The sequence below is a fragment of the Trichechus manatus genome, unplaced genomic scaffold, assembly GCF_000243295.1.
Source record: "Trichechus manatus latirostris isolate Lorelei unplaced genomic scaffold, TriManLat1.0 scaffold00163, whole genome shotgun sequence".
NCBI classification, from domain to species: domain Eukaryota; kingdom Metazoa; phylum Chordata; class Mammalia; order Sirenia; family Trichechidae; genus Trichechus; species Trichechus manatus.
This window is the reverse complement of record NW_004444099.1, coordinates 340,033-367,220: the sequence shown is the minus strand read 5'-3', so window position 1 is coordinate 367,220 and position 27,188 is coordinate 340,033. Positions and strand designations below refer to the sequence as shown.

The 27,188-nt window shown below is 45.8% G+C and overlaps 1 protein-coding gene across 1 annotated transcript in view; it reads right to left on the bottom strand.

The window, feature by feature from the left end:
• Nucleotides 1-563: 563 nt before the first annotated feature.
• The window catches only part of NPFFR1 (neuropeptide FF receptor 1), a 27,002-nt gene continuing 377 nt past the window's right edge, over nucleotides 564-27,188 (bottom strand). The window contains exons 2-4 of the mRNA XM_004386371.1: nucleotides 13,214-13,528; nucleotides 5,268-5,367; nucleotides 564-1,440 (exon numbers count right to left, since the gene is read on the bottom strand). Coding sequence (XP_004386428.1) covers nucleotides 564-1,440; nucleotides 5,268-5,367; nucleotides 13,214-13,528 — 1,292 coding nt within the window. The remainder of the gene's footprint in view (nucleotides 1,441-5,267; nucleotides 5,368-13,213; nucleotides 13,529-27,188) is intronic.

The following is a 27,188-nucleotide window of genomic DNA, read 5'->3' as shown; positions in this document are numbered from 1 at the left end:
ACATTAGAGCTGGCAGTAGGGACACACCATGTTCTCTCCTAGGAAAAGGTCAAAGGGCTTCAGGAACAGAACATAAGGGACCCAAGGACACGGGCACAACACATCAAATGGACAGGCCAGCTTTGCTCTGTGCCACTTCTCAGCTGTCTAATTAGGATTTACACACTTCACTGTGCAGGCCCTTTTGGAGACAGTTGGGAGATGGTGAAAGCCATTGAAAGTCACTGGAGTCATCTAAGCTCAGGTGACATTTCCAGCTGAGACCTCCGGCTAGTCATGCCTTCTCTTTGAGCCTCAGCTTTCTCATCTGTAGAAGGGGGATAAGAAAATCTATTTTCAAAGGGTTGTTAGAATTAAATGAGATCATGATTGTCAAGTAGACCACACAGAAGGGCTTCAAGGAATCTAAGCTCCTTTCCCCTTGCCCTCATTTGCCTCCAACTGAGGGGACGAAGGCAACAGAGAAGACATCACTAGCAGCTGCATATAACCTTGTTTTTAAGAGGGTGACACCATCATACCCATCCGCCCTGACACCACGGGCCTGCCCTTGCTGTACCACCTCAGATATCCCAGGCTGGTATGGTGAGGGGCATGTGGGAACAGCCAGGACCCTCCGAGGTCAAGCCATGGTGGGCCACCCGCCCATTTCTCAGCGGGAGGCGGCCAGGCCTCGGGGCCCCACTGCTCGGCCTCGAATCGGAGGGCAGGCCCGAGTCGCTGGGAGGCACATCGACAACGACCCGCCTGCGCAGGAGCCCGCTGGGCCTCTGTGCGTAGGCCTCCTTGTGGCTCCCCCACTGCAGTGGGCAGAGCTGGGCGCCGAAGGCGGCCCGAAAGCCGCGGCGGAAGTTCTCATTGAAGTAGCCGTAGATGATGGGGTTGGCACTGCTGTTGAAGAAGGCCAGCCAGTGGGCGAAGGGGAAGGCGTAGACGGTGACCAGGTGCAACTGCGGCTCGCTGAGCTGCGCGTAGTCGATGAGGAGCAGCAGCGCCCACAGCGGCAGCCAGGACAGCGTGAAGAACAGCGCCACCATGACCAGCATGTGCACCACCCGGGCCTTGCGCCTGGACGCCCGCCGGCCCTCCACGGCCGCCTTCTCGCCGTCCCGGGCAGGGCCTGAGGCCTTGAAGAGCTTGCGGGCGATGCGGGCATACATGACCACGATGAGGGTGAGGGGCGCCAAGTAGACGTGCGAGAAGAGCACGGTGGTGTAGACCGTGCGCATGCCCTTGTCGGGCCACGCCTCCCAGCACGAGTAGAGCGGGTAGGAGCGGTTCCGGGCGTCCACCATGAAGTGGTGCTCCTCGCGGGTGACCGTCAGCGTGACGGCCGAGGGGCACATGATGAGCAGGGCCAGGGCCCAGATGACCGCGATGGTGACCAGCGCCTGCTGCAGGGTCAGCTTGTCGCGGAAAGGGTGCACGATGCAGCGGAACCTGCGGCCACAGAGGAAAGAGAAGCGGGTGACGGGGGACCTCACTGTTAAGTCATCACAGTAAAGACAAGACTTTCCATCCATCATCGCACCTATTCTTCATTGGGCCCAAGGCTGCGTCGCAGAACAGGTCAGACATTCATTAGTTAGTTTGCAAACAAATTGCTTTCTCACCTGGGAGGGAGTCAGCTCCTTGAGTAGTCAAGAAAGGAAGGCACAAACAGGATATAGAAGAGAAAAACCAAACCCGTTGCCTTCGAGTTGATTCCAACGCATAAATACGACCCTATAGGACAGAGTAAAACTGCCCCACAGGGTTTCCGAGAGAAGGGGAGGAAAAAACTGCAGACAGTGTGGGAACAGTGAATCCTGCCCATGCACTTCTTGGGGTACACTGATTAGCTGGCAGCTCACAGAATAAGCATTCTGTCCTTGAGTGGTACGATTACGTGTATCAGAGGACACAATTTTAGGTGTTTATGGGTCCTCCAGAAAAACCTGGGCATCCAGGTGTGGGGCCTGCAGTGACCGATTGTCTGACGTCAAGTTGGCCAGTGTACTTCCATCGGCAACCCCACTGAAGTAGGACGCCTCTGTCCCATTTCCTCATTAGAACGTCTCGGCAGCAATTATTATTACACTCTTATTTTACAGATAGGTCCCTGGGTAGTGGAAACAGTTTGTGCTGGGCTACTAACCAAAACGTTGGCAGTTTGAATGCACCCAGCCATAGTGTGGAAGAAAGGCATGGCAATCTACTTCTGTAAGATTGTTGTTGCTGTTAGCTGCCGTCGAGTCAGCCCCAACTTACGGCAACCCCGTGCACATCAGAACAAAATGCTCCCTGGTGCCATTAAAAAGGAATGGAGTACTGACACATGCTACGGCATGAATAAACCTTAAAAACATTAGTCTGAGTGAAAGAAGCCAGACACAAAAGGTCATATATTGTAAAACTTCATTTATATGAAATATCCAGAATAGGCAAATCCATAGAGACAGAAAGTAGAATAGTGGTCACCAGGGGCTTGCAGCTGGGGAGAGTGGGGAGTGACTGCTAATATGGGTACAGGTTTCTTTTCTGGAATTAGATAGTGGTAATGGTCGTACAACTTTGTGAATATATTAAGAACCACTGAATTGTATACTTTTAAAGTGTGAATGTTATGGTATGTGAATTATATCTCAATAAAGAAAATCCATCAGTGGGAAAAAAAAATGCTTCCTGGTCCTGCATCACCCCCGTGATTGGGGATCGAACCATTGTGAACCATAGGGTTTCCATTAGCTGACTTTTGAAAGTAGATCACCAGGTCTTTCTTCCTAGTCTTAGTCTGGAAGCTCCGCTGAAACCTGTTCAGCATTATAGCAACATGCAAGCCTCCACTGACAGATGAGTGGTACCTGCGCATGAGGTGCATTGACCCAGAATTGAACCCAGGTCTCTCGCATGGAAGGTGAGAATTCTACCACTGAATTACCAAAGCCCCATTCCGGATTACAGCCGTCGATAACCCCATGGAGTGCAGTTTTACTCTGACACAAAAGAGCACCATGAGTTGGAATAGACTCGATGGCAATGGGCTTCTTTTACTTTACTGATGAAGAAACTGGGGCTCAGAGGTGTTCAGCAACCAGCTCAAGGTCACACAGCTAGCAAGTTAGCAAGGAGCAGCCTTGAACCCAACCTGTCTTGCTCCACTATACTGCACATCAGAGTCCCCTAAAGCATTTTAAAAAATATCTGTGCCCAGTTTTCATGGCCAAACTTTCAGTCTAGTTAGTCTGGAAAGAGGTTTTGAGCACTTTTTTTTTTTTTTTAAGCTCCTTGGGTGCCAGAGTTGAGAACTGCTGATGGAGGAAGAGGAGGAAAAAGAGGAGGAGGAGGAGGAAGCCTCACCCCTACCTGTGGTTCAAAGGCAACTGCTCAAGTGCAAGCTCTTTGAAGGTAGGGCTATGTCTTTTCATCTCAGTATTCCCAGAGTTTGTTAAATAAACGTGTGAATGAGTGACCAGAATGGCAATTTACTTAAGATCCTTCTGAGCCTCAGTTTCCTCATTTGTAAAGTGGGGTCAATAACATTACCTACTCTATAGGGTTTCCGTGAAGATTGAGATTACACTTCGCATGCTTCTGGAGACATGATGAATGCTTAATAATGAGAACAAGGAGGGGCGCCTACTTCCTAGGGTGTCTTCTCCTATCTACTGATACCAAAAATGGGGACCTTAGGACTGTGTGGTCAAGCTGTTTAACAGAGAGCAACCTGGCCCAGAGAAGGGAAGGGAGTTAAAACGCCACAGGGTTAAGGGTACAGCCTGCACCAGAACACAGGCGTAGAGCTGACTCCCAGCAGAGTGCTCTTTCTACCTCACCAAACTGTCCTGCCTCGTGTATATGTTCTGCCTACCCACTCTTTCCCCTGTCTGACCTTTTACCTCTCCCATGGCCTGACTCAAGCTTTGCTGTCTCAACCTGTATGACTTTGACCTACTGGCTTCATAGCATCGCACACTCAACAAATTGTCAGAGAACAAAGGATTCTTAACGTACATAGTACTGACTGTAAATGCAATAGCAGTTAGTGGGTAGAGGAGAATAACACGGTCTGCATAGTCCAGGAAGGCTTCCTGGAGGAGGTGGGAATCAAAAGATACTGCAGCTACCACTGGGAGAGGTTGCATGTTCACATAAACTTGATAATGATAGTGAAACAAAGGTCTGTGAGAAGAAGGGACTTCCCCAATCACCTAGCTACTTAGTGGCCTTGCAGAGACAGGAGCCCCGTTCCATCGCTCCAGCTCCAGCTGCCTACTTCACTGGATTACAAAAGATCAGGTTTGATAGGGGCAGAGGTGGAGAGGGGATGAGAACACTAGAGTCTAGAAAGGTAAGAGCTAAGAAGTGCCTATGTCGGGGAGAGGAAGACAAAGAAGAAGTGTGGGTATAAGAAAGAAAGAAAATATGAACAGCTGATATTTGTACTCTGTGCTGGGTACTGTGCATAAGCTTTACATGCAGAAGCTCACTGAGTCTTCCCAACCACTCTGTAGGGTATTTACTATCCTTCCATTTTACAGATGAGAAAACAAGGCTCAGAGTAGTTAAGTGACTGACCCAAGGTCACACAGCTAGGCAGTGGTGGGGCAGATCTGAAGATGAAGAGGACAAAACCCACCTGCAGCCTGCTTGCCTGCCTCCTACCGCCTCCCCTGCACCCTGGGAGAAAGCACCCAGAGGGAGCCCTTACACCACTAATCCCACTGGGAAGGAGAGGACTTACTGCACTGGCTCAGTGCTTTATTGTTTGCAAAGCCTCCTTGGCCCCTGGATCTGTTCCTTACCTCTGGCCACATTTCAGACCAATACTTATCAGACAATCTGATAGAATCTGAGGCTTGAAGGAGCAGAAGTGGCTGGAGATGGGGTGGAGATGGGGAGCGAGGCCTGGACTATCGGGACCAGCAAGGAGGAGTGAAGGAGCAGGGAGAAACTCTTTCTTCCCAGCGGTATGAGATCATGGCAGGATACCTGACCCTCAGGAAACAAGTACTGACCACTAACTCCTCACAGGCCCCAAGAATCCCCATTAAGCCTCCTCAGGAGCTGCCCCTCTGCCTTCTGGAGGGAGGTGGTTGTGTCCTCTTCACCTCCTCAAGCCTAGAGGGCAGCCTGCCTGACAGCCCTCCCCTTTATGGCTCAGGATTCAGCCCCCACCTACTGGTAGAGCAGCATAGGCTTCCAGCCAGTCCAGTAGAGGAGATAGTGGTTCCTCCTAGGGCCTGGGCCACAGTCAACCCAGGATAACCCAGCAGGAAACTTCTCACCTTTCCACAGCAATGGCCACCAGGGTGAAAACAGAGGCTGACACGGACATGCCCTGCACCAAGCCACTCATCTTGCACATGGTATTGTCGAAGGGCCACCCTGCAATGACAGAGACCACCACAGAGTGAGAGATGGCCCACCCATAAACAGCCAAAGACCTCCAGGCCATCTAAGCCAGGTCCCACCTGAGGCTTGGATCTTTCCACCATGTCCTGCTAGGTGGTCATCCAGCTTGTGCTTGCACACCTCCAGGAATGGGGAACTCACCACATTATTAGCAGCCCATACCACCATGGACACTTCTGACTATTAGAGAGACATTCTTTATATTGACCAAAGTGTATCTCCTTATGATTTCTCTCCATGAGCTTTAGATCAATCTAGCCCTGCCCAGCTTTCTGCTCCCATAGCCCTTCCCCTGGTTCTAGGCCACCAAGTCAAGTCAAGTCAGTCCCGATTCACAGTGAGTCTATAGGACAGAGTAGAACTGTCCCATAGGGTTTTCAAGGCTGCAAATCTTTACAGAAGCAGACTGCCACATCTTTCTCCTGAGGAGTGGCTGGTGGGTTTGAACTGCCGACCTTTTAGTTAGCACCTGAGCACTTAACCACTGCACCAACAGGGCTCCTCGGTTCTAGGCCAGTGGTTCTCAGATCTGGCTGCACAAATCACCTGGGGGAGCTTTGAAAAGAACCAATACGCAGGCCTAAGCCAGAACAATTACAATCAGAATCTCCAGGGGTGGGACCCAGATATTAGTATTTTTGAAATTTACCCTGGGGATTCAAGTGGCAGCCAAAGTTGAGAACCGCTAGAGCAAACTAATCCTGACTCCCAGGCAGGCAGAGTTCTCAGCAGCTCCAGCCCATCTTCCTACCTGGTATCCTCATTCTGATCCCTGGGCTTCTGCTTTGTCATGAGACCTGGCACAGGGAGGTTAGTGTACTCAGCATCTCTTTGCCCCTGTGGATTCCTGGTGAGAGTCAGGTCTGGGTGCTGGGCAGTTTAAGTATCATGGAAAGTCAGTACCACTGTACAGAGCAGACTATTTTGGAAAACTGGGTATGTACAAGTTCTCTGACCCAGCAAGTCCACTCCTAGGTTTATATCCGAAAGACATTCCCCCAAGGTTGATAAAGCTGTTCACTACAATGTTATTTACAATGATGGGGAGTTGGAGGCAGTGGTGTGCTAAGCCAGCTCAGGGGGAAAAAGGCCCTCATTTGTAGCATTTGCCCATTTTTGTGGTGTAAATCTCCCTACATGGCCAATTTTAAACTACCAGTATAGTGTCACTGAGCACAAAGTTGGGGAGAAATGTGCACAATCCGCCCTCACAGTTGGCACAATCAGCCAACTCTACCACACCACTGGATGAAGGCTACCCAGGTGACTTTCCCTGGGAGATTAGAGGGAAAATGTGGTGGACATGCACCATGGAGTACCAGGCAGCAGTTAGGAGAAGCACATTAGATGTACACGTGGCAACATAGATCGAATGCTTAACAACAAAAGTAAGAACTAGAATGAGATTTATAACATGAAACCACTTAATTACATTAACGATATATCCACAAGAATAGCCAGAAAAATCTTGAAACAGAAAAACTATTTGTTGGGGGGAGGGCACAGCCCCACCAGACATTAAAATATACTATAAAACTTCTATAATTAAAACAGTATGGTACTGGCACAGGAGTAGACAGATAGACCAGCAGAATAAGGTAGCCCAACAATAGACTCAAGTACAATAGATATTTAGTATATGATAAAAGTGGCATCTCAAATCACTATGGCAAAGACTGAATTTTTAATAAAAGGTACTTGGTCAACGAGATAGCCATTTGGAAATGTATAAATTAGAACCATATATACACCATATGGAAGAATAAACTCCAGGTGAACTAGAGATCTAAACGTAAAAAAAAACAAAAAACAAAAATGAAGCTGTACAAGCACTAGAAAAAAACATGGGTAAATTCTTCTTTAACCTATGTGTAGAGAAAGACTGTCTCATTATGTTTCAAAATCCAGAGGCAAAAAATAAATAAAGACTGAAATTTGACTATATAAATTTTAATTGCCTAGCAAAAATTTTTATAAACAAGGTCAAAAGGCAATTGACAACCAGAGAGAAAATATGTGCAACATGTTTCACAGGCAAGGTGCTATTATCCTTAATATATAAAGAACTCTTAACAAAAATTGAGGGACAAATCTATGAGGTTGAATTCAACCTCTGAGGGCCTGTTCTGCCATTTCTTTTTTCATCTCAAGTTGACGCGGTATTTATTTTTGATATTTCTCATTTCCTGTTTTTTTTTAATTTTTAATTTTTGTAGTTTAAATGAAGTTTACATTTCAAGTTAGTCTCCCATACAAAAATTTATACATATTTTGTTATGAGACCCTAATTGCTCTCTCCATACTGTGACAGCACACTCCTCCTTTCCACCCCTGATTTCCCATGTCCATTCAACCAGCTGCTAACCCTCTCTGCCTTCCCATCTCACCTCCGGACAGAAGCTACTGTTTAGTTTCTTGTATCTACTTGAGCTAAGAGGGACACTCCTCACAAGTATCACTTTATGTCCCACAGTTCAGTCTCTTTCTCATTTTCTAACAAATACATTTGAGGCTGGAAAAAAAAATTGAGGGTCAAAGGATTAAAAACCTAATAGAAGAATGGAAAAAATACATAAACAGTTTACAGAATGTTTTAAAATGGCCCTTAAACATATGAAAAAGTGTTTGAATCTCATTCATAATTAGAAAAATGAAAAATTAAAACAACACTGAGATACCATTTCTCATTTACCTCATTAATAGAAATGAAAAGTATGCCACACATTCCGTTGACAAAGCTATAGAGAAATAAGCACTCTCAGACATTGCTGGTGGGAATGCAAGCGGATAAGCCCTTCTGGAGGGGAATTTGACAATATCTAACAATACTATGTATACGCTTACCTTTTGATCTAGCAATCTAATGCTGGTAATCTACCCTGAACATACACCTCCAACAATATAAAATACATGTGCACAAGGTTATTAACTGCAGCACTGTTATAATTACAAAATACTGGAAACAACCTAAATGCCCATATGAATGAGTGGTTAACTATGGTATATCCATACAATGGGGGACTATGATAGGTGTGAAAAAGAATGAAGAAGGTCTCTATGAACTGATACGTAGTGATTTCCAGGAAATATTACTAAGTGCAAAAAGTGGCTTAGTATACTACCCTTCATATCAGAAAGAAGAAGATATAAGAAAATATATACTTATTTGCTCATATGTACAAAGGAAATACAGGAAGTATAAATCAGAATGGTGTCCTGGTTGCTCAGTGGTTAAGAGCTCAGCTGCTAACCAAAAGGTCGGCAGTTGGAATCCACCAGCTGCTCCTTGGAAACCCTACGGGGCAGTTCTACTCTGAGTTGCTATGAGTTGGAATTGATTGGATGGCAATGGGTTTAGTTTTTTTGGTATAAATCAGAAATGAACAGGATTGGTTACCTATGGGGGATGAGAACAGACAGAAATAATGGAGGCATTGGTTAGTAGAGATGATAGGGAAGTATGTACAGCTCTGACTTTTAGAACTGCGGAAATGTTTCACATACTCCAAAAAATAAATAATTAAAATCTAACCCAGCTGTGGGCTAAACCCAAAGTGGAATACAAATAATAATAAATGAACCTAAATGTATTACAAATGAATAATATATAACCTCATTGAAGGTGATAGGGAAGAAGGCAACTAACCTAAGTAACTTTGAAAAACAGTATTTGGACTGTATACTATAAGGCTAAAGACAAAAGAACTATACACAAATATGGTAGTCTCATTAATAAATTTCTCACAGGAGTGTGGGCTAGCAATACAGAAACTACCTTATGTGTATACTAAGATTGAATAAACCAGTAAATACGTTATAGATAAAGAGAAAGAAATTACAAATAAGGAAAAGGGGAAGCTACAATAAATCCTGTGGTGTTGGATTGGAATCAGAAGTATCAGTATGAACTTATGGTTTTCAATATACATATAGGTGGGTAGATACAGAAATAACTAAAGATATGTATGTTAAATATGTATGTGTTAAACCAAAAAATCAAACCCATTGCTGTCGAGTTGATTCTGACTCATAGCGACCCTATGGGACAGGACAGGTAGAACTGCCCCATAGGGTTTCCAAGGAGTGGCTGGTGGATTCGAACTGCCGACCTTTTGGTTAGCAGCTGAGCTCTTAACCACTGTGCCACCAGGGCTCCACGTATGTGTTAGTATACATATATTTCCTAGCTCTGTCCCTTGAGAGGGTGTACAAGTAATGTCACCCCAGTAGCAATGAATATACCTAGTGGCCAGGTCTTGGTTTCTAAATACAATTCTCCAATTAAAGGAAACAAGCCTTCCTAGAGAAATGATTGATTCCAGGCTGGAACAGGGAAAACATAAGATGAACCTGGAACATTGTGTGGTGCCAGAAAATAAGGAAATACAAAACAAAATCATGACAGCATGTTGAAAGGACACAGGAGTCAACTTGAAAAAGCTTCCAGTAGCCAAAGCTGGAGCAATTTAAACAACTAAAATAAACAATGATAGCATTGGATTATAACACACAGAACAGAATTCCAGTCAATAAATGTTGAAGGAATGGTGTAAATAGAAAATTGTCATTGAGGAAACACCACAGTAATAGTTGTTGCAGGCAGGAACCATCAATGGATGCTAAAATTGGTGGGCAAAAGTATGATGAGAAAGAGGACATTTGCATAGTCTCAAAGTATCTCCCTAGAAGATGCTTACTAATTATAAAGGGGAAAATCATCAGTAGCTTTAAAGTGGAAAAGACTGGCAGACACCACCTTAACCAAGGGACCAAAGTCAACATCATCATTAATACATACAGACATCGTGTGCCTCCTCAACATCTCTTCTGTAGTATTCTTGACAAAAATGCATGAACTCAAACCTAATTAGGGACAACACCAAGCAAACCTAAATTGCAGGACATTCTACGAAATAACTGATCAGCACTCTTCAAACTTGTCAAGGTCACAAAAGACAAAGAAAGATCTGTCGCACTGGGGGAAACTAGAGAAACAGAACAACTGAACACCATCTGGAGCCCAGACTGGATCCAGGACTAGATGTTTGTGGGGAAATTAGTGAAATTTAATTAAGGCCTGCAGATTAGTTAATAGTACCACATCAACATTAACCTTCTAGATTCGATCATTGTGTTATGGTTATTCCGGATATTAACATTAGAGGAAGATTGGTGAAGAGTATACAGAAACACTGTGTACCATTTTTGCAACTTTTCTGTAAGTCCAGAATTATTTCAAAATAAAAAGTAAAACAGAAAACAAAACCCCACCAGATTCAAAGGGTTGCCTACTGTATGATTCCATTTAAACGACATTCTTGCAAATGCAAAAGTATAGGACAGAAAACAGGTCGGTGGTGACAGGGGCTGAGGGCAGAGACAGGGATTGATTAAAAGGGACACCGGGGAGTTTTTTGGGGTGATGAAGTTGGTCCACATCTTAATTGTCTTTGTAGTTACATGACTGTATATGTCAAGTCTTGGGGAACTGTACACTAAAAAGGGTGGATTTCATTGTATGTAAAATTATACTTTAAAAATATTTAAATGTCACACCTGTACGCACTATGCACATTTTGTAAAAATGCATACAAACAAAAAGCAACACATTGAATAGAATGGAATGGCTTCCTAACGAATCAGGGAAGGGGAATTCCCGTGGGACGGGGGTGGGGGGGAGGGTAGAAGGGGATGAATAAATAAACAAAAATAAACAAGGGGCTTTGCAACAGATCGAAGTTATATAGTGCCATGAGGTGTGGACGTGAATAATTCAGCCCTCTGCACCTAAGTTCGAAAAAAGAAAAGCTCTATGAGGTTTTGTTTTATTGCAAAAGATTCTATTAGAAACAACCTAAATATCCGTCAAAAAGAGGTTGGTTAAATAAATTATAGTACATCCATATAATGGAATTCTAAGCAGTTGTAAAAAGAATGAGAAAGCTCTTTTATTTATTACTATGGAAAACTCCATGATATATTTTTAAGTGGAAAAAAAAGTGAAGGTGCAGAACTGACTGGAAAGTCAGCATTTCCTTAATTTGCTTGCACTTGCATAGAATGTTTTTGGAAAGTGACACAAGAAACTTTGCAATGTTGGTTGCCTCCCAGGAGAGGAGCTGGGAGGTGAGACAACAGCGGTGGAAGGAAGATTTTTCACTGTTGGTAACTCTTGACTGTTGAACCATGTGAATGGTTTACCTGTTCAAACAATTTTTAAAATTTAGTAGTGTGAAAAGGACTGGGAATCAGAGACCTTGCCATATCCCTGTTGACGGGTGTATGTGTGTATCTGAGTGTACACCTGTACGTGTGTGCATGTGTGTGTCTGCATGTGTGTGTGCCTATTCACGTATATGTGTGCATCTCTGCATGTGTGTATGTGCTGGGGAGAAGGATGCACAGTTTATATTCAGCAGCCCTGAAAGCTGATCCAGCAATGAGAAGTTTCCACCAGGCAGAGCCAGTAGAGCTGAGGGGAAGAGACTCTGCCCTGGGCACACTTCCTGGGTCCTGGAACCTACAGAAAGACAGGCCACAGCTCCCCGTGCCCTGATTCAGGTAAATCACTCCAAATGGGGCTGTCCACCTGAATAACACCAACACGCAGGGTCCCCCTGTTTCATACAAGATTGCAGCAGCAGCGGACCAGCCGTCTCCTGTATAGACCCACGGCCTATTGCTCAAGCAAGACAAATCCTTAATGGAAAATGTAAACAGTAATTGAACTGGTAAGACATTAGAAGAAAATATCCAGACCCCTTCCTGCCTAGTTCAGCACATATGTCGTCTTCTGAAGCTCATAATCAGACAGGCCATGTCCAGGTTCAGCTGCTGGGACCTCTGAGCTCAAAGCCTGCAGGCTCGGGCCTCTAGGGGTCTCCAAAGCTCTGGAAACAGTCCCTCCCACCCAGAGTCTCAGGGTCTGCGGAGCTCTGATTCTGAAGCGTGAAAGTCACCGGGGAGAGAGTAGATGGCAGTGAGGTCGTTCTGACATTTCCAGGATGCTCAGGCAGGTATTTAGAGGTCAGGTGGTCTAGTGCTGCTTGAATCCCTGCTACCAAATCCCTTTTAAGTGGCTGGCCAATCCCTACTTGAACATTCCTGTGAGAGCGAGCTACAGGGCAAGACACTCTTTTGCTGAACAGCTCAAATAGTGAATTTTTAAGTCCTCATCCACAGGAAATCTGCCTCCCTACCACTCCTTCCCACTGGTTCTAGTTCTGTCCGTGGGAGCTACATGGGAGAGTGAGACCGTATGGTGCAGTGGTTAGGAGCACGGGTGTGAGAATGTGGACCTTGGCACTTACTAGCTGTGTAACTACGAACCAGTACCTGAACCAACCTGAGCCTCAGTTTCCTCATCCATAAAATGGGGATAATTATAAAACCTACTTCACTGAATTGTGGTGAGGCTTAATTAAGACAATACATGAAGAGTACTTAACAGATTGCCTGGCACAAAGAAAATGATTAATTCACAGTATCTATTATTTCTGGAGCCCTGGTGGCACAGTGCTTAAGAGCTTGGCTGCTAACCAAAAGATCAGCAGTTCAAATCTACCAGGCACTACTTGGGAGCCCTATGGGGCAGTTCTACTCTGTCCTATAGGGTTGCTATGCGTTAGAATTGACTCAATGGCAAGGGGTTTGTTATTTCTAGTCTAATCCCTCTGCCACAAAACTGTCCTAAGAGCTTGAGACAATGGCATCTTAGCCAAGAGACAAGCCCTGCAATGATTTCTGTCTTCTGAGCTCCCATTTCAGGCCTTGCCTGTGGGAACAGGGAGACAGCCCCCCGTCCACCGCACACACTCACCAGTGATGAGGTTGTCCACAAGAGTGGTGGGCATGCAGAAGATGCCCACCAGCAGGTCGCTGACGGCCAGGTTGAGGATGAACATGTTGGTGACAGTGCGCATGTGCCGATTCTTGAGCACAGTGAAGCAGACCAAGGCGTTGCCCACCATGCAGAGGAGGAAGATGAGCAGGTAGGCCACAATGAACATGGCCGCCACTGGCAAGGAGTGCTGGTAGTAGGAAAAGAAGGTGAGGTTTGCGGCCGGGGCAGCCTCAGCACCACTTCCATTCTGGCTTTCAGGCCAGCTGCCATTGGGAGGCTGGGAGGGCTTCCCTAGGACCGAAGGAGCAATGGGTCAGGACCCCAGTCAAAAGGGGAGATAACTGACTACTCACCACTGGTGAGATCCTTCTATGTCCCAAACCCTGACCATGCCCTACTACCCTGGTCATGTGTCCACTTGCAACTGGATGCACTGATTCAAAACTTTCAACACTGACCACTCAAGCCCTCATCTCATACCTCCAACCCTACCTTGTCTATTCCCCAAAGTAGTTTATTCTCAATTTGCATTGCCGCCCCCATCTAGCCTCCATCCTTCTCAGCCCCACCCTGGGCCACAGAGGCTGGCCTCAAAGGACTCGCATCATCCAAGTTCCCTTGACCTCTGACATCTGGCTGGTTTTGGCCAATGGAAGGCACTGAAGGAGATCAAAGGGCGGCAGAAGAGAGACGTCAGGGATTTATTTTCCTGACTCACACCTTGCCTGGCCCGGATTTTGCCAATGGCTGCTTTTCTCTAAAGCCACAGCTCCTGTTGGGGGACCTCTCTTCCTTGGTAGCTCTTGATACACTACTGTTACACTATTCCCTCTCCTCGCCCCAACAGGCCTACAGGTGGCAAGGCTGCCTGTGGTTGCTAATCTTTGGGTGTTTCACCATCCCTTGCTGGTTCCTCTCAGCCCTTCCCTCACCTCTATGAAGTCCCTCCGTTAAATTCTCTTCAGTTAAACCCTTTCTGAGTGTGCCACCTATTTTCTTCTGGGACCTTGACTACACTACACTCAAAATCTTTGGTATTCCTTCTCACCATCGCCTCCATAGAACTTTAGCTGGGAAAGGCAAGAAGGCAATCGAGAAGGGGAGAAGGAAAGGATAATCTGAACCAGGGCTAAGGAGCAGAGGGACACATGAAATTCACCAGAAGAACAACCAAAGGCAAGGCTATCACCCGTCCTTCCCCTCCTCCTATCTTGGTGATCAGCTGCTTCATTTGCATCGCATTTAACAAAGCCTTTCTATACTTATCCATCACCCATCTGTCAGTCTGTCATACTGTGGTGGCTTGCATGTTGCTATAACACTGGGAGCTATGCCACCAGTATTTCAAATACCAGCAGGATCACCCATGGTGGTGTAACCTGACCCTACAAATGCCAGGAAATTTCCATTAATCCTGAAACTAGCCCAAGCCAGGTTTGGCCAGCCCTGCACGTGCAGAAGGGCCAGCTGTGACCATTAACTGACCTCAACAGAGGACGCAGCAACAGGTGGAATGAATCAGAAGAAAAATCATCACCCGGACCCCATTCCAAAGCGAGAGGTCCGAAAGAACCACATCGCCTCTTGTTTCCTGGCTGCTACCATTCCTGCAGCATCTTCCTTCTAGAATTTTCCCTCCCCAGTACACTTGGGTGGCTGCCATCTTGCTGTCCAAACCACATATAAGCCCTGCTTTCCCATAGCTGGGGAGTCGGATCTCAGGAACTTCCTCTTGGCTCCTTGGTCTGCACATTGCAACAAAGTTACTTTCTCTTTTTCAAAGACCAGTGTACAGATTATTCGCAAGTCTGAGAGCGCTGAACAAGGACCCACCTTCCCAGGTTTGCCAACAGTGGGCAGCCTCCAGACTAGGATAGACTAGGAAGAAAGGCCTAGTGACCCACTTCTGAAAATTAGACGATGAAAACCTTATGGATCACAACAGAATACTGTCTGATACACTGCCGGAAGAGAGCCCCCTAGGCTGGAAGACAATCAAAATACACAGTGGCTGCAACAATGGACTTGAACATACCAATGATCATGAAGATGGCGTGGGACCGGGCAATGTTTCGTTCTGTTATGTATAAGGTTGCCATGACTCGGAGCTGACTTGAGGGCAACTAACAACAACAACAACATCCATTCTTATTATATCATTTAACTCTCCCAGCCATCCCATGAAAGTCAGTACTAGCCCCATTTGAATTGGGAGACCTGGGACAGAGAGGCCCAGTGATTTGATCAAGGTCAGACAGCGAGTATGCCGCAGAGCTGGCTCTGCTCTGTGAGCTGGTCTAGGTGTCTCTGAGTCAGCCCCAGGCTTTGGTGTGTGTTTCCCCAGCCATGTTTCGAAGGGAGCAGCTCAGTGTCCAATCCCAGCTCTTCTGGGAAGTCATTAGATGTGGTGACTCATGATGTTGTCTCATAAACTCTCCTCCTGCCATCCTCTGGGACTGAATGTGGCCCATTCCGGGGGATGAAGAGTCTTTGGGGAGTCTTCTTCTGTCGCATCCATAACTCAGCCACTGTCCTGGAGACCGGCCGGAGGCTGGGGACCTGGAGGCTACACAGACCCTGGGGGGATCTGGCACAGTGAGGGCTGCAGGGACCAGCAGGTGCAGCAGCCAAGCTCTCTGGTGAGAGCAGAGGACCTTCTGGTGGAGGTGGAGAAGCGGGAGCCCTGTGCATGGTAAGAGAGGGAGATAAGACTCCCCTGCTTAAGCCTGCCAGGGGCTTCCAACTGCACTCAAACATTTTTTATTGTTTTATGTGGTAAAAATATATACCACAAAACATTTACCAATTCAACATTTTTTCCATGTACATTTCAGTCACATTGATTGCATTCATGTTGTGCAACCGTCACCACTATCCATTTCCAACATTTTTATTTTAATATAGAAAATGTCAGACATATACAAAGGAGCATCATAAAGATATCATAAAGGGGATTCATTTTTTTTTTTAAATATTGGTGTGTTAGAGCCAGGATTCAAACAAGATTTATGTTTCTATTGTCTATTACTATATAACAAACCATCCCAAAATTTAGCGGCTTGGCACTGTAGCTTGGAAATCTGGGTGGTCCTTCTGCAGGTCTCTCTAGGGTCACTCATGTGGCTGTGGTCATCTGATGGCTCAACTAGGGCTAGAAGGTCCAACTTGACCTCACTCACATGGCTGGTGGTTACTACGGGCTATTGGCTTGGTGTCTTGGTTGTCCTCCATGTGGCCTGTCCTCCTTCAGGAGTCTAGACTGGGCTTCTTCACAGCATGGTGGTCTCAGGGTTCCAAGGGAACAAGAGAAGAAGCTACAAGGCTTCTTAAGACCTAGGCTCTGGAACTTGCACAACATCACTTCCGCCACGTTCTGTTGCCCAAAGAAAGTCATACTGTCAGCTTTGATTTAAGGAGGTGGAGAAATAGATTTCACCTCTTGATAGAAGGAGCAGCAACATTACATTGCAAGAGGGGTGTGGACACAGGGAAGCATGATTCATTAGGGTCCATTATTATAACAATCTACCACCATCCCCACCTTGATTTGGTTGATGTGGCTCTTAAGTCTCCTTTAGTTTACAAGTTCCCCTTCCATCTGCCCCCGTCTCCTGCAGTTTGTTTGTCATATACGACTATTACTACCAGTTTCCATTGAGTCAGCTCCAACTCATGGCAATCCCCTGTGTGTCAGAGTAGAAGTGTGCTCCATGGGGTTTTCAATGGCCTTTCTTCCAAGGCATATTAACTGTTTGCAGTGACTCCATTTGTCACAGGGACTGGGTCATTTGCCTACAGTTTTCCACAAACTGGATTTTGCTAATTGCTTGTCTGTGATGTCATTTAACATGTTCTTCGATTCAGCCCCTGTATTTCCTGTAATTGGTGGGTTAGACCCAGAGGTTTGGTTAGATTCAGATTAGATCCGGGGATAAGGGTGCTTCATATATAGTGTTGTGTTCTACCTACACTTGAGCCAGCAGGCACATGTCTGACAGTGTCTTTTTGTGATGCTAAGCTTCATCAGTGGGCTCAGCTTGATCCCTCCATTCTAAAGTTCCTCATCAGCTTTTGACCTAATGTTTCCAGCAGTCACTGATGGTCATTGATACCCCTTACTTCAATACAATCCAAACTCTTTATCTTCGCCCCCAAAACGATGCATGGTCCCATCCCTGTGGACATCTTTCTGGCCTCGCCCTGTGCTACTCTCCTCTTTACTCATTAGGTCTGGCCACCTGGTCACCCCGGGCCTTTGCTTTTCCTATTTCCCTCTGTCTGGAATGTACTTCCCTTCTTCAGATCTCAGCTGAAATGTCATCTCCTCAGAAAGCCCAACCTAATTACTCCCTTTAATAATGGCCCGCTATTTTCTCTAACAGCATCCTGTCTATTTTCTTCAATCTGCCAATACTTTGTTTTCACCCTTATTGTCTTTTTCCCACCTTTCAAAGGCAGCTCCCGGAGAGTAGGGATGGTCCCTGACAGGTTTGCAGTCGTATCTCCAGCATCTTTTCAATGCCTGCACATGGCAAATGGTTCCATACACAGTTATTGAATTAAGTATTTGTGAAATTTTCACAAGATGTATTCACAAGGGCACCTGGCAGTTAATGAAACCTCTGGTTGCTGGAACGGAGCCCAGGTGGAGTAGGAGGCAAAGTGGATCCTAACACCGGTGACAGGGTCCTGCGGAAAGCAGGCATTTTTCGAGATAAGGCCTTCTCCAGGCTCCTCTGGAAAGATCCCCAGGGAGGCATCACTTATTAGGGTGTCTGTTGGGCAACTCCCCAGGCAGCTCACCCCTGCTGAGCTCAAGATCAACTCTGAATCAGTCCCCAGGACAGGGGAAAATCTGTGGCTGTGGATGGGTAGAACTTGCCAGGTTATATAGACCCCAGCCTGTCTGATTTCCTCCACTGTCCCTTCACTTGGCCATCAGAGAAACCCTTAGTGAGCTCAATTCCAAAGTTTGCCCCTGGGAAGTGTCTGGGAGTGACATTGCCCATCTCTAGACCCTCAGCAGAGCGTGGGCATCAGCCTCTATACCTAGCCCAGCTTCCAGAACTGCAGACTGATCCTTTCTCTGGGGGAAAAACTCCTTCCTTTTCCTGGCACCTCCCCTGGGCCGGGAGTGGGATGGAGTGGAGGCATGCAGGTCTCCTGCTCCACTTGGGCTCCATTCCAGTAGCCAGAAAGACCTCATTAACACCTGGACTTGTCCTTTCTGGGATCTGCCCTTGTGAATACATCCTGTGAAAATTTCATCTGCTGAAAGCAATTAAGCCATTCCCCTACTGGGGGAGCTTCCAGGAGGTCTCATAAGGGAATCATGGTTGCCTCCAGGGCAATCTCAGCGGTCAAGCCCTGGGTCACAGGAAGTCCAGAGCTGAAGAAAAGATGGAGATGCAGTGGTTCTCAAAGTGTAGTCTGTGACCAGCAGCATCCGCAACATCTTGGAACTTGCTAGAAATGCAAATTCTCGGGGCCTCACCCCTCACCTGGCGAATCAGAGACCCTGAAGGCGGGGCCCAGTAATCTGTTTCGTTTTTATTTTACATTCATTTCTCTCTCTTTTTATTGCAGTGAAAATACATGCAACAAAACATACGCCAATTCAGCAATTTATGTATAATTCAGTGACAGTGATTACATTCAAGTCGTGCAACCATTCTCCCTATCTTTTTCCAAATTATTCCACCACCATTAACATAAATTCAACACCACCTAAGCAAAAACTCCCCCTTTTCCTTTCCCTCCCACCTCTGGTAATCACTAATAGTCTTTGCTTTCTATACATTTGCTCATTTCGTATAAATGAGGTCATACAGTACAGGTATTTGTCCTTTGGCCACTGGCTTATTTCGCTCAGCGTAATGTTTTCAAGGTTCATCCATGTTGTGGCAATCTCTATTTTAACATGTCCCCGGGGTGATTCCGACGCCCGCTCTAGTTTGCGAATCTCTGAACTAAAGGTTGGACCGTACGCCCTGGAGGTAGTGGACACACACTGACTGGGAGGTCCTGGTCCTTCTTCCTGCCTCCTTACTGGTGACTTCAGGCAAGTCCCTTCACCTCTGCGGGATCTCAGCTTTGTCACCTTTAAAATGGAAACACAGACATTTCCTGGCTACGACCTAGGGTAGGTCATGTCACCTCTCCTGGAAACCAGATTCCTCCTTGGGAAAATGTAGATCAGTTAACACTTACGAAGAGAGGATGTAGTGAGGATTCATGAGATCATCAATGTATGGAAAGAATCAAGCATGGCGAAAATACGAGTTAGCTTAGCTGCAGCAGTACTGATAGTATTAAATGACACAACAGGTGTGAGTATAGTATTTTTGGGATACTCTTAGTGTTGGCCTCCCTATAGCTTTAAAAGATGTGGGGGAGAGAAAACACCACCAAAACGAATGACCTCAGCATGGAATCAGTTTGGGTGCTTCCCAAGTTCGCTGATAACTCCATCACCATTGCCAGCTGCTTGTTCATGCTATTAACACCTGGCAGCTCAGCCACAGGCTAGGGACTTTGGGTTCAGCCCACTCAACACCCACTTCCTGAGAGCTTCTTTGGGTGAACACAGACCTGGATCGAGGGACACTGGGGGCTCACTGAAGATAAAATGAGGGGCTGCAAAGAGCACAAAGCAGTACCAATGGCCAATAAATACAGAAAGCAGAAAGTTCAACTTCATTTGTAATCAGACAAACGCAATCTTAAACGAACATCAAGGTAAGCTGTTTATCAACCAGACTGGCAAAAAGGTCTCTGTGACTGTGCACTTTGGACGGGGGGAGCTCAAATCAATCCATCCTTCATCATTTGGACTCACCCATCAGAGCCCTAAAGAGGAACAGGCTGCTCCAGATCCAGCAATTCACTTCTAGGGATTTGTTCCAAGGAAAAAAAAAAAACATTACATAATCTGGTGGCATGGGAAAAACATTGACCAGGGGTTGTAATGGTTACAAAATAGTATGTACATGCATCATAAATCGATATTCTGTTTAAAAATGTGTGTGTGTGAACTGTAGTAAGAAGGGAGAGGGGTGGAATGCTAAGTGTTTGTCCGCAAGGGGTGGTGTTTCCTCGAGCAATCTCTGCTTTCTATCTAATGAAAAGGAAGTTCTGAAAAATGTGACTAAAATAATGACTCCATCAGTGGGCCTCGTCCCTGGCTCATAGCAAAACCACCTTTTAGCAATACAGGCCCCACCCCAGACCAACTGAATCAGGATCTCTCAGGGTAGTAACCAGACAGACACTTTGTTTCATTGTGTTTTAAATTGTGGCAAAATATGTATAGCAAAAAGCTTGTCATTTTAACCACTTTTAAGTGTACAATTCAGTGACATTAATTTCATCCATCATGTTCTGCTACCATTCCCATAGGCCTCCAGTTGATTCTGACTCATAGTGACCCTATAGGACAGAGTAGAACTGTGTCAGGGTTTCCAAGGCTGTATAATCTTTACAGAAGCAGATTACCACATCTTTCTTCTACAGAGCAGTTGAGAACTGCCTACTTTTGGGTTAGCAGCTGAGAGCTTTAATCACTGCGCCACCAGGGCTCCTTCCCATGCCGCCATTTCCAGAAGTTTTACATCATCACCCCAAACAGAAACTCAGTACCCCTTCAGCAATAACTCCCATTCTTTCCTCCCTTAAGCCCTTGGTAACTAACCTCTAATAAACTTTTGTCTTATGCATTTGCCTATTCTAGATACTTCATATCAGGGGATCATACAATATCTTGTCCTTTTGTGCCTGACTTATTTTATTCAATGGAATGTTTTCAAGGTTCATTCATATCAGAGGATACATCAGAATTTCATTTTGTTTTATGGCTGAATAATATTTCATTGTGTGCAAGTGTCACATTTTGTTTACCCATTCATCAGTTGATGGACAACAGGGCACTCTTTTCTTGTTTGTTTCGTTTTAAAGGCTCCTCTTGTGATTTCAATGTGTAACCGAGATTCAGAATTAATGAATCACACAGTCCCTGCCCTCAAGGATCACATAGTCAGGCTTAGTAGTCTTTAACATTTTGGGGGTCACCAAACTCGTTAAGAATCTGATGCATTTTAATTCCTTGCACAGATGCTTTCCTAGGGCTTTGTCCCGATATACCAAGAAATGGTCCCTGTCCAAGTGGAATCTATGGTCTTTGAAAGCATTGGATCCTCTCCCAAAAAGTACATTCAGAGTTTTACATGCGATTTCAGGGGAGTGGTGAGCATTCGGGGCTTTGGCCCACCCTGCATCCACTGCCCCTTCTTCTCACATGGTGATTTTTCCCTTGGGGAACCAGCCCTCCTCCTTGAGGGACTGTCAGTCAGGGTTCTGAACCCTGGCCAAAGATGGCCAGTCATATCTGTTCTTCGGCTGTGACTCAGGGTCCTCTTAATGCAGAGCTTCCTTCCATTGGATAAGCTACCCACATCCTTCAATAAATTTCCACTGTTGCTTAAGTTAACCACAGTCAGTTTCTGTTGCTTGTAACCCCATGTGTCTTGACTAACACAAAGGGATTCTCAGGCCCCACCCACCCAAGCTAATCATCCTTGGACCTCCTAGTGGTCTGCAGAGGTCAGGTACAGAGCCACAGAGACAGTGGAAGAGGCAGGGATGTAGGTAGGACTGTAGATTCCCAAGATTCCTGCTTCCCAGATTAGGATATTACCTCTTCCTGTGCTGCCTCTGTCTCTGGGTAGTCCAAATTATTAATGTGCTCGGCTGCTAACCAAAAGGTTGGCAGTTTGAATCCACCAGCAGCTCCTTGACCCTATTGGGCAGTTCTACTCTGTCCTATAGGGTCACTATGAGTCAGAATCGACTCGATGCAGTGGGTTTTTTTTTTTTTTCTTTTTTTTTTTTTGCTTCCCTGGGGAATCCCTGGGTGGTGAAATGGTGGTTTGAGTCCACCCAGAGGCATCTCAGAAGAAAGGCCTGGCAATCTATTTCTGAAAAATCAACCACTGAAAACCCTACGGAGAACAGTTCTACTCTGACACACATGGGGTCCTCATGAGCTGGAATCGACTTGACAGCAATTGGTACTAGTGCCTCTCAGAGGCTCCAGCTGCAAAGCTGACACCATGAATACTGCATGTGTCATCTAAAACCTTTCCTGTAAAAGCAGGCCTACTGCAGCCAGAGGCAGAGCCAGGGCTAGCCTGGGATCAGCTGAGAAGTAATGCAAATAGACACCCAACCCCTTGGGACCCATGCCTCTCCCACCTATTACTTCCCACCAAGGCACTACCACCTGGAATCTCAAGATCCCGGTCCCAAGCTACTTGTGTTCTCTCTCCCTCAGCCCTAGCAGAATCTTCTTTTAGAAAAGGTTCTGATAAACTTGCTCACATGGATGAGCAAATGATTCATAACAGCTTGAAGTGCTGTGTTTGGGTGTTTGCATTTCATCGGGAGTCAAACCTTAAATCAGAAAAAGCAAATCTTGAAATTTCAGGTATCAGTGAGAAGGCAGCAGGTTTTCAAGAAGTAGAGGCTGAACTTAATTATTTTGTATTTGTATAAAAATACACCTCCCAGGCTGGATGGGCAGCTCCAGGGTATGAGGTGCTTCGTGAAGAAGAGAGCACAGTGTCTCTGGAAGCTTTTGCATGGGCTGGTACTCTGAGGGGCACCAAAAACAGGAACCCACTGGGGCCCCTAAGATGCTGCTGTGTCCTGTGCTGAAGGGAGATCAGCTGGCTTGTTCCTCTGCCCCTTCTTTCTCCAGTGACTTTCCCCTGCATGTCAACCCATAGCCCCAGCCAGTGTGGGCACATATCCTCTCAGTCTGTGGGCCTCCCTCAGCCACAGAGCTCCCTGGCTGGAGGCTGAGTGGGCAGCAGGGAGGCTACTGGGGTTGGGCTAGGACTGGGATGTGGAGTGGATCTGACTTGCTGTCCTTCTGCTGGTTTACCCCACAGCATAGCACCATGGCTAACCCAGTGGGGAAGGCCTGATGGGGTTACTGCTGGGCCAGCCCCAGCAACTCAGTCAGAGGTGTGACCAACTCTGCACCATCTGTCTGTAGATGTTGGGAGAAGGCTCCTGGGCCCTGAGAGACTCCTCCAGACCATGTCTTTGGTCCAGCTTACTAAAAATTCTGCCCCCCAGTCAGTAATCAGCTCTCTGCTCAAGCTGGAGAATGGGAACTGATGAGGAGACAGGTCCTAGGCCAGCTCTGAGTGACAACAAGTTCTTCCTGATGTTGAGTTGAATTATCTTACTGCAACTTGTCCCCACCAGTTCCTGTTCTGCTCTGTGGAGCCACAAAGAAGGAGAGTGTCCCTGTCCCCAGGATCACCCCGCATCTCTGTCTTCTCCCCATCCTGCACATCCTAGGGTCTTCACCACAAGGGGCTCCAGGCCCATCATACTGGCAGCCAGCTTTGAGCCCCTAGTAATTTTCCTCAATACAAGTCAGGTCTTCCCCATTTTAAAGTATGTAATTGCTTTTTGGGGCCTAAATCCAGGACTTCACATTTAGCCCTCTGAAATTTCATTTTCTTGGTTTCAATCCAGCATTCCAATACGTTTAGAATCTATTCCTTTGGATCTGTTACCTCGTGGGTGCTATGGCTGTTATCCACAGATTTGATAAGCATACCTTTTATTTTCCACCTAAATGATTAATTAAAGCCATGTCAAGATCAGGAACTTCTAGGTTGCTATCCAGCCACTGATGCAACGCCTGTAGCCATTCACAGGATTTCATGAGATATTTTTCCAGCATCCTGCTGAAATCTTGTCATTTGTCTTTTTCCCTCTTAGAATCCAATCTGAAAGAGGAAATTGGTTTAGCCTGTGTCATGGATTGAAGTGTGTTTCCCAAAAATATGTCAACTTGGCTAGTCCATGATTCCCAGTAGTGTGTGACTGTCCACCATTTTGTCATCTGATGGGATTTTCCTATGTGTTGTAAAATCTACCTCTATGATGTTAATGAGGTGGGATTAGTGGCAGTTATGTTAATAAGGCAAGACTCAGACTACAAGATACGGTTGTGTTTTAAGCCAATCTCTTCTGAGATATTGAAGACAGAAGTGAGCAGAGACATGGGACTTCATACCACCAAGAAACAAGAGCCAGGAGAATAGTGTCTTTTGGACCCAGGGTTCCTGCGCTGAGAAGCTCCTCGACTGGGGAAGATTGATGACAAGGGCCTTCCTCCAGAGCCGACAGAGAGAGAAAGCCCTCCCCTGGAGCTGACACCCTGAATTTGGACTTCTAGCCTACCAGGCTGTGAGAGAATTAATCTCTCCTTGTTAAAGTCATCCACTTGTGGTATTTCTGTTATAGTGGCACTGGATAACTAAGACAGCCTGGTTTGTTCTTCATGAACCCACGTAGGCTCCTAGTGAGCACTACATTACTTTCTTTCTTTTTGAAAATGGGTTTATTGTTTTTATAAAAATATGTGCTTATTATAAAACAGTTCTGAGCACTACAAGAGAGTAAAAATCACTGAAATCTCACGCCCAGAGAAAGCCACTACGACAAATGCATTTGTGATGTTTCCTGCCGCATTCCCTCTGCCCAAAGATTTCAGCTGGGGTGGACAGCTCATTGCACGTCCAGTGTCCCACGTTAAGCCCATACCCAGCAGTCTCTCTGCTTTGCTTTCTCCGAAGCCACAAACAGGAACAACCCAAAAAATGTAGGAGTTAGGCAACCCTCAACCAACAGGCAGAGCTAAGAGATATCAGCTCCCCATTGCATGTGGGGACACTTTTCAGGTGCATTCTGCACTTTGTTCAGAGGGTCCCCAGAGAGAGAGAATCCCCCATTGCCCACAGATATAACCAGCTGTCAAGTCAGATACTGACTCATAGCAACCCTATAGGACAGAGCAGCACTGCCCTTAGAGTTTCCAAGGCTGTAATCTTTAGGGAAGCAGATTGTCACATCTTTCTCCCGTGAGCAGTGGTGGGTTTAAACTGCCGACCTTTTGGTTAGCAGCCAAGCACTTAACCACTGTGCCACCAGGGCTCCTTAGCTCATATTATGATGCACCCATTTTTTGTATTTTCTCCCTATCTCACTTCCTCACTCTGCTTCTAGCATCACCTCCCAAATAAACTTCCTGTATCCAAGTCCTTGTCTTAGGGTATGCTTTCAGGGGAACCCAAACAAAGATTTTAGTGACCATCTCTGCATATATTTTATGTATATGTCCAGTAATAAATCTGTGTAATTTTCATAAAGGGGATCATAATACACATACACTCTAAAGTTTGCTTTTCTATTACTTAACAGTAGACAGTGAATATATTTCCATGCCAATAAATAACATCCTAAACACAGTTTTTAATGTCTGCATAGCATGCCATTGTAGGTATAGCTCATCATTTACTTAATTTATGGATGTCTAGATGATTAAACACTCTACCACTAACTGAAAGGTGGGCACCCAGCGGAACCTCGGAAGAAAGGTCTGATGATCTGTTTCTAAGAGGTCACAGCCTTGAAAACCCTATGGAGCGCAGTTCTAGTCTGCAACATATGGGGTCGCCATGAGTCAGATTCAACTCCACAGTGACTGGTTTGGCTTTGGTTTTTAGATGGTTTCCACTTTTGCACTGGGATGAATATGCTCATGCACACATCTTCGCAAATGTGGAGGACGGCCTTCTTTGAAGAAATTCTGAGATGTCTGATTGCTCTATTATCTCCAAAGTGCTCACTATGTGTCTAATAATTTATTTCGGAATTTTAATAGAGGACAATATTAATCTTCATAGTTCACAAGGTTTGTTTGTTTTTTTTTTTGTTTGTTTTTAATCTGTCTTTCTTCTCTTTTTGAAAATCAAGACATTTGCCCATCTTGAGTTTTCTGGCACTTCCCTCATTCTCTGTAATTTCCTCCAAGGCAAGGATTACATCTGCAAATACCTCTAGGTCCTGGGATGTCATGTCTGGGCTTCTAGGGCTGAGCTCTTTGTAGGTGGCTTGATGCCTTTTTCCTATCACTCCCCTATTTGGGGTTTCAATTTCCTCCTTATGCTCTTCATTTTACCATTTGAAATAAAATTGCCTGTGCCCTGCTCTGCCTGCCCTTCCTTGTTCATTAAGGTTACACACGTGCCCCAAGCCCCGAGCAGATTCCTTCTTGTTAACCCTACTTAGACTTGAAAAGCTCCTTGCTCTGTCTCTGCCAGTTTTCCCCAGCTTCTGCTCATTTGAGCTTCAGAGTTTTGCTAACACTATTCTTCTTAGAGATCCTGCTAATCTTCTGCATGCATCTTGGGTTACGCATTTCTCCTTCACATTTTGTGCGTGCTTTTCAAACCATAGCTCACTGGAAAGCTACAAATGCAGCCTCACAAGATTTTCTATAAAACTCCCTGTTCTTTCTTGCCAGCAGTGTTTGCAATTACTTTGAATATCAGAGTTTTATTACCTCCTGCAGCAGCCGTCTCTTTCTGGCATGAGTTTGTACAACGTCATCTTATCTTATTTTACCCTCACAGTCACCCTGTGAGGTGAGTTGGGTGTAAGTTTCTCCATTCAACAGATGGTGGCACAGAGAGGTTTAGGCACCACCTCCAAGATACCCAGCAAGCCAGTGCACCAGACCTTAGTCCTCCAGTTTGTTAGCCTAAATATGATTCCCCTTGCCCACAATGGCAGAAAGAGGGGTCAGACCCCACCTGGTAAAGCTGGAAGCAAGCAGCCTTTGCCTGGTGTCACAATCCCTTAAAGTCCAGAAGGTCAGGTCTATAGCCCCCTCCTCTTGTCCCCAGGGAGAGAAATTAACTCTGCAAGGAAGCAATTGCGTCTAGAATTACATCTTTCCCAACACCCCCACCCCCTCAAGCAGGCAACTGGAAAAAAAAAAAAAATCAAACCCTTTGCAGTGGAGTCAATTCCAACTTACAGTGACCCTATAGGACACGGTAGAACTGCCTCACAGGGTTTCTAACAAGTG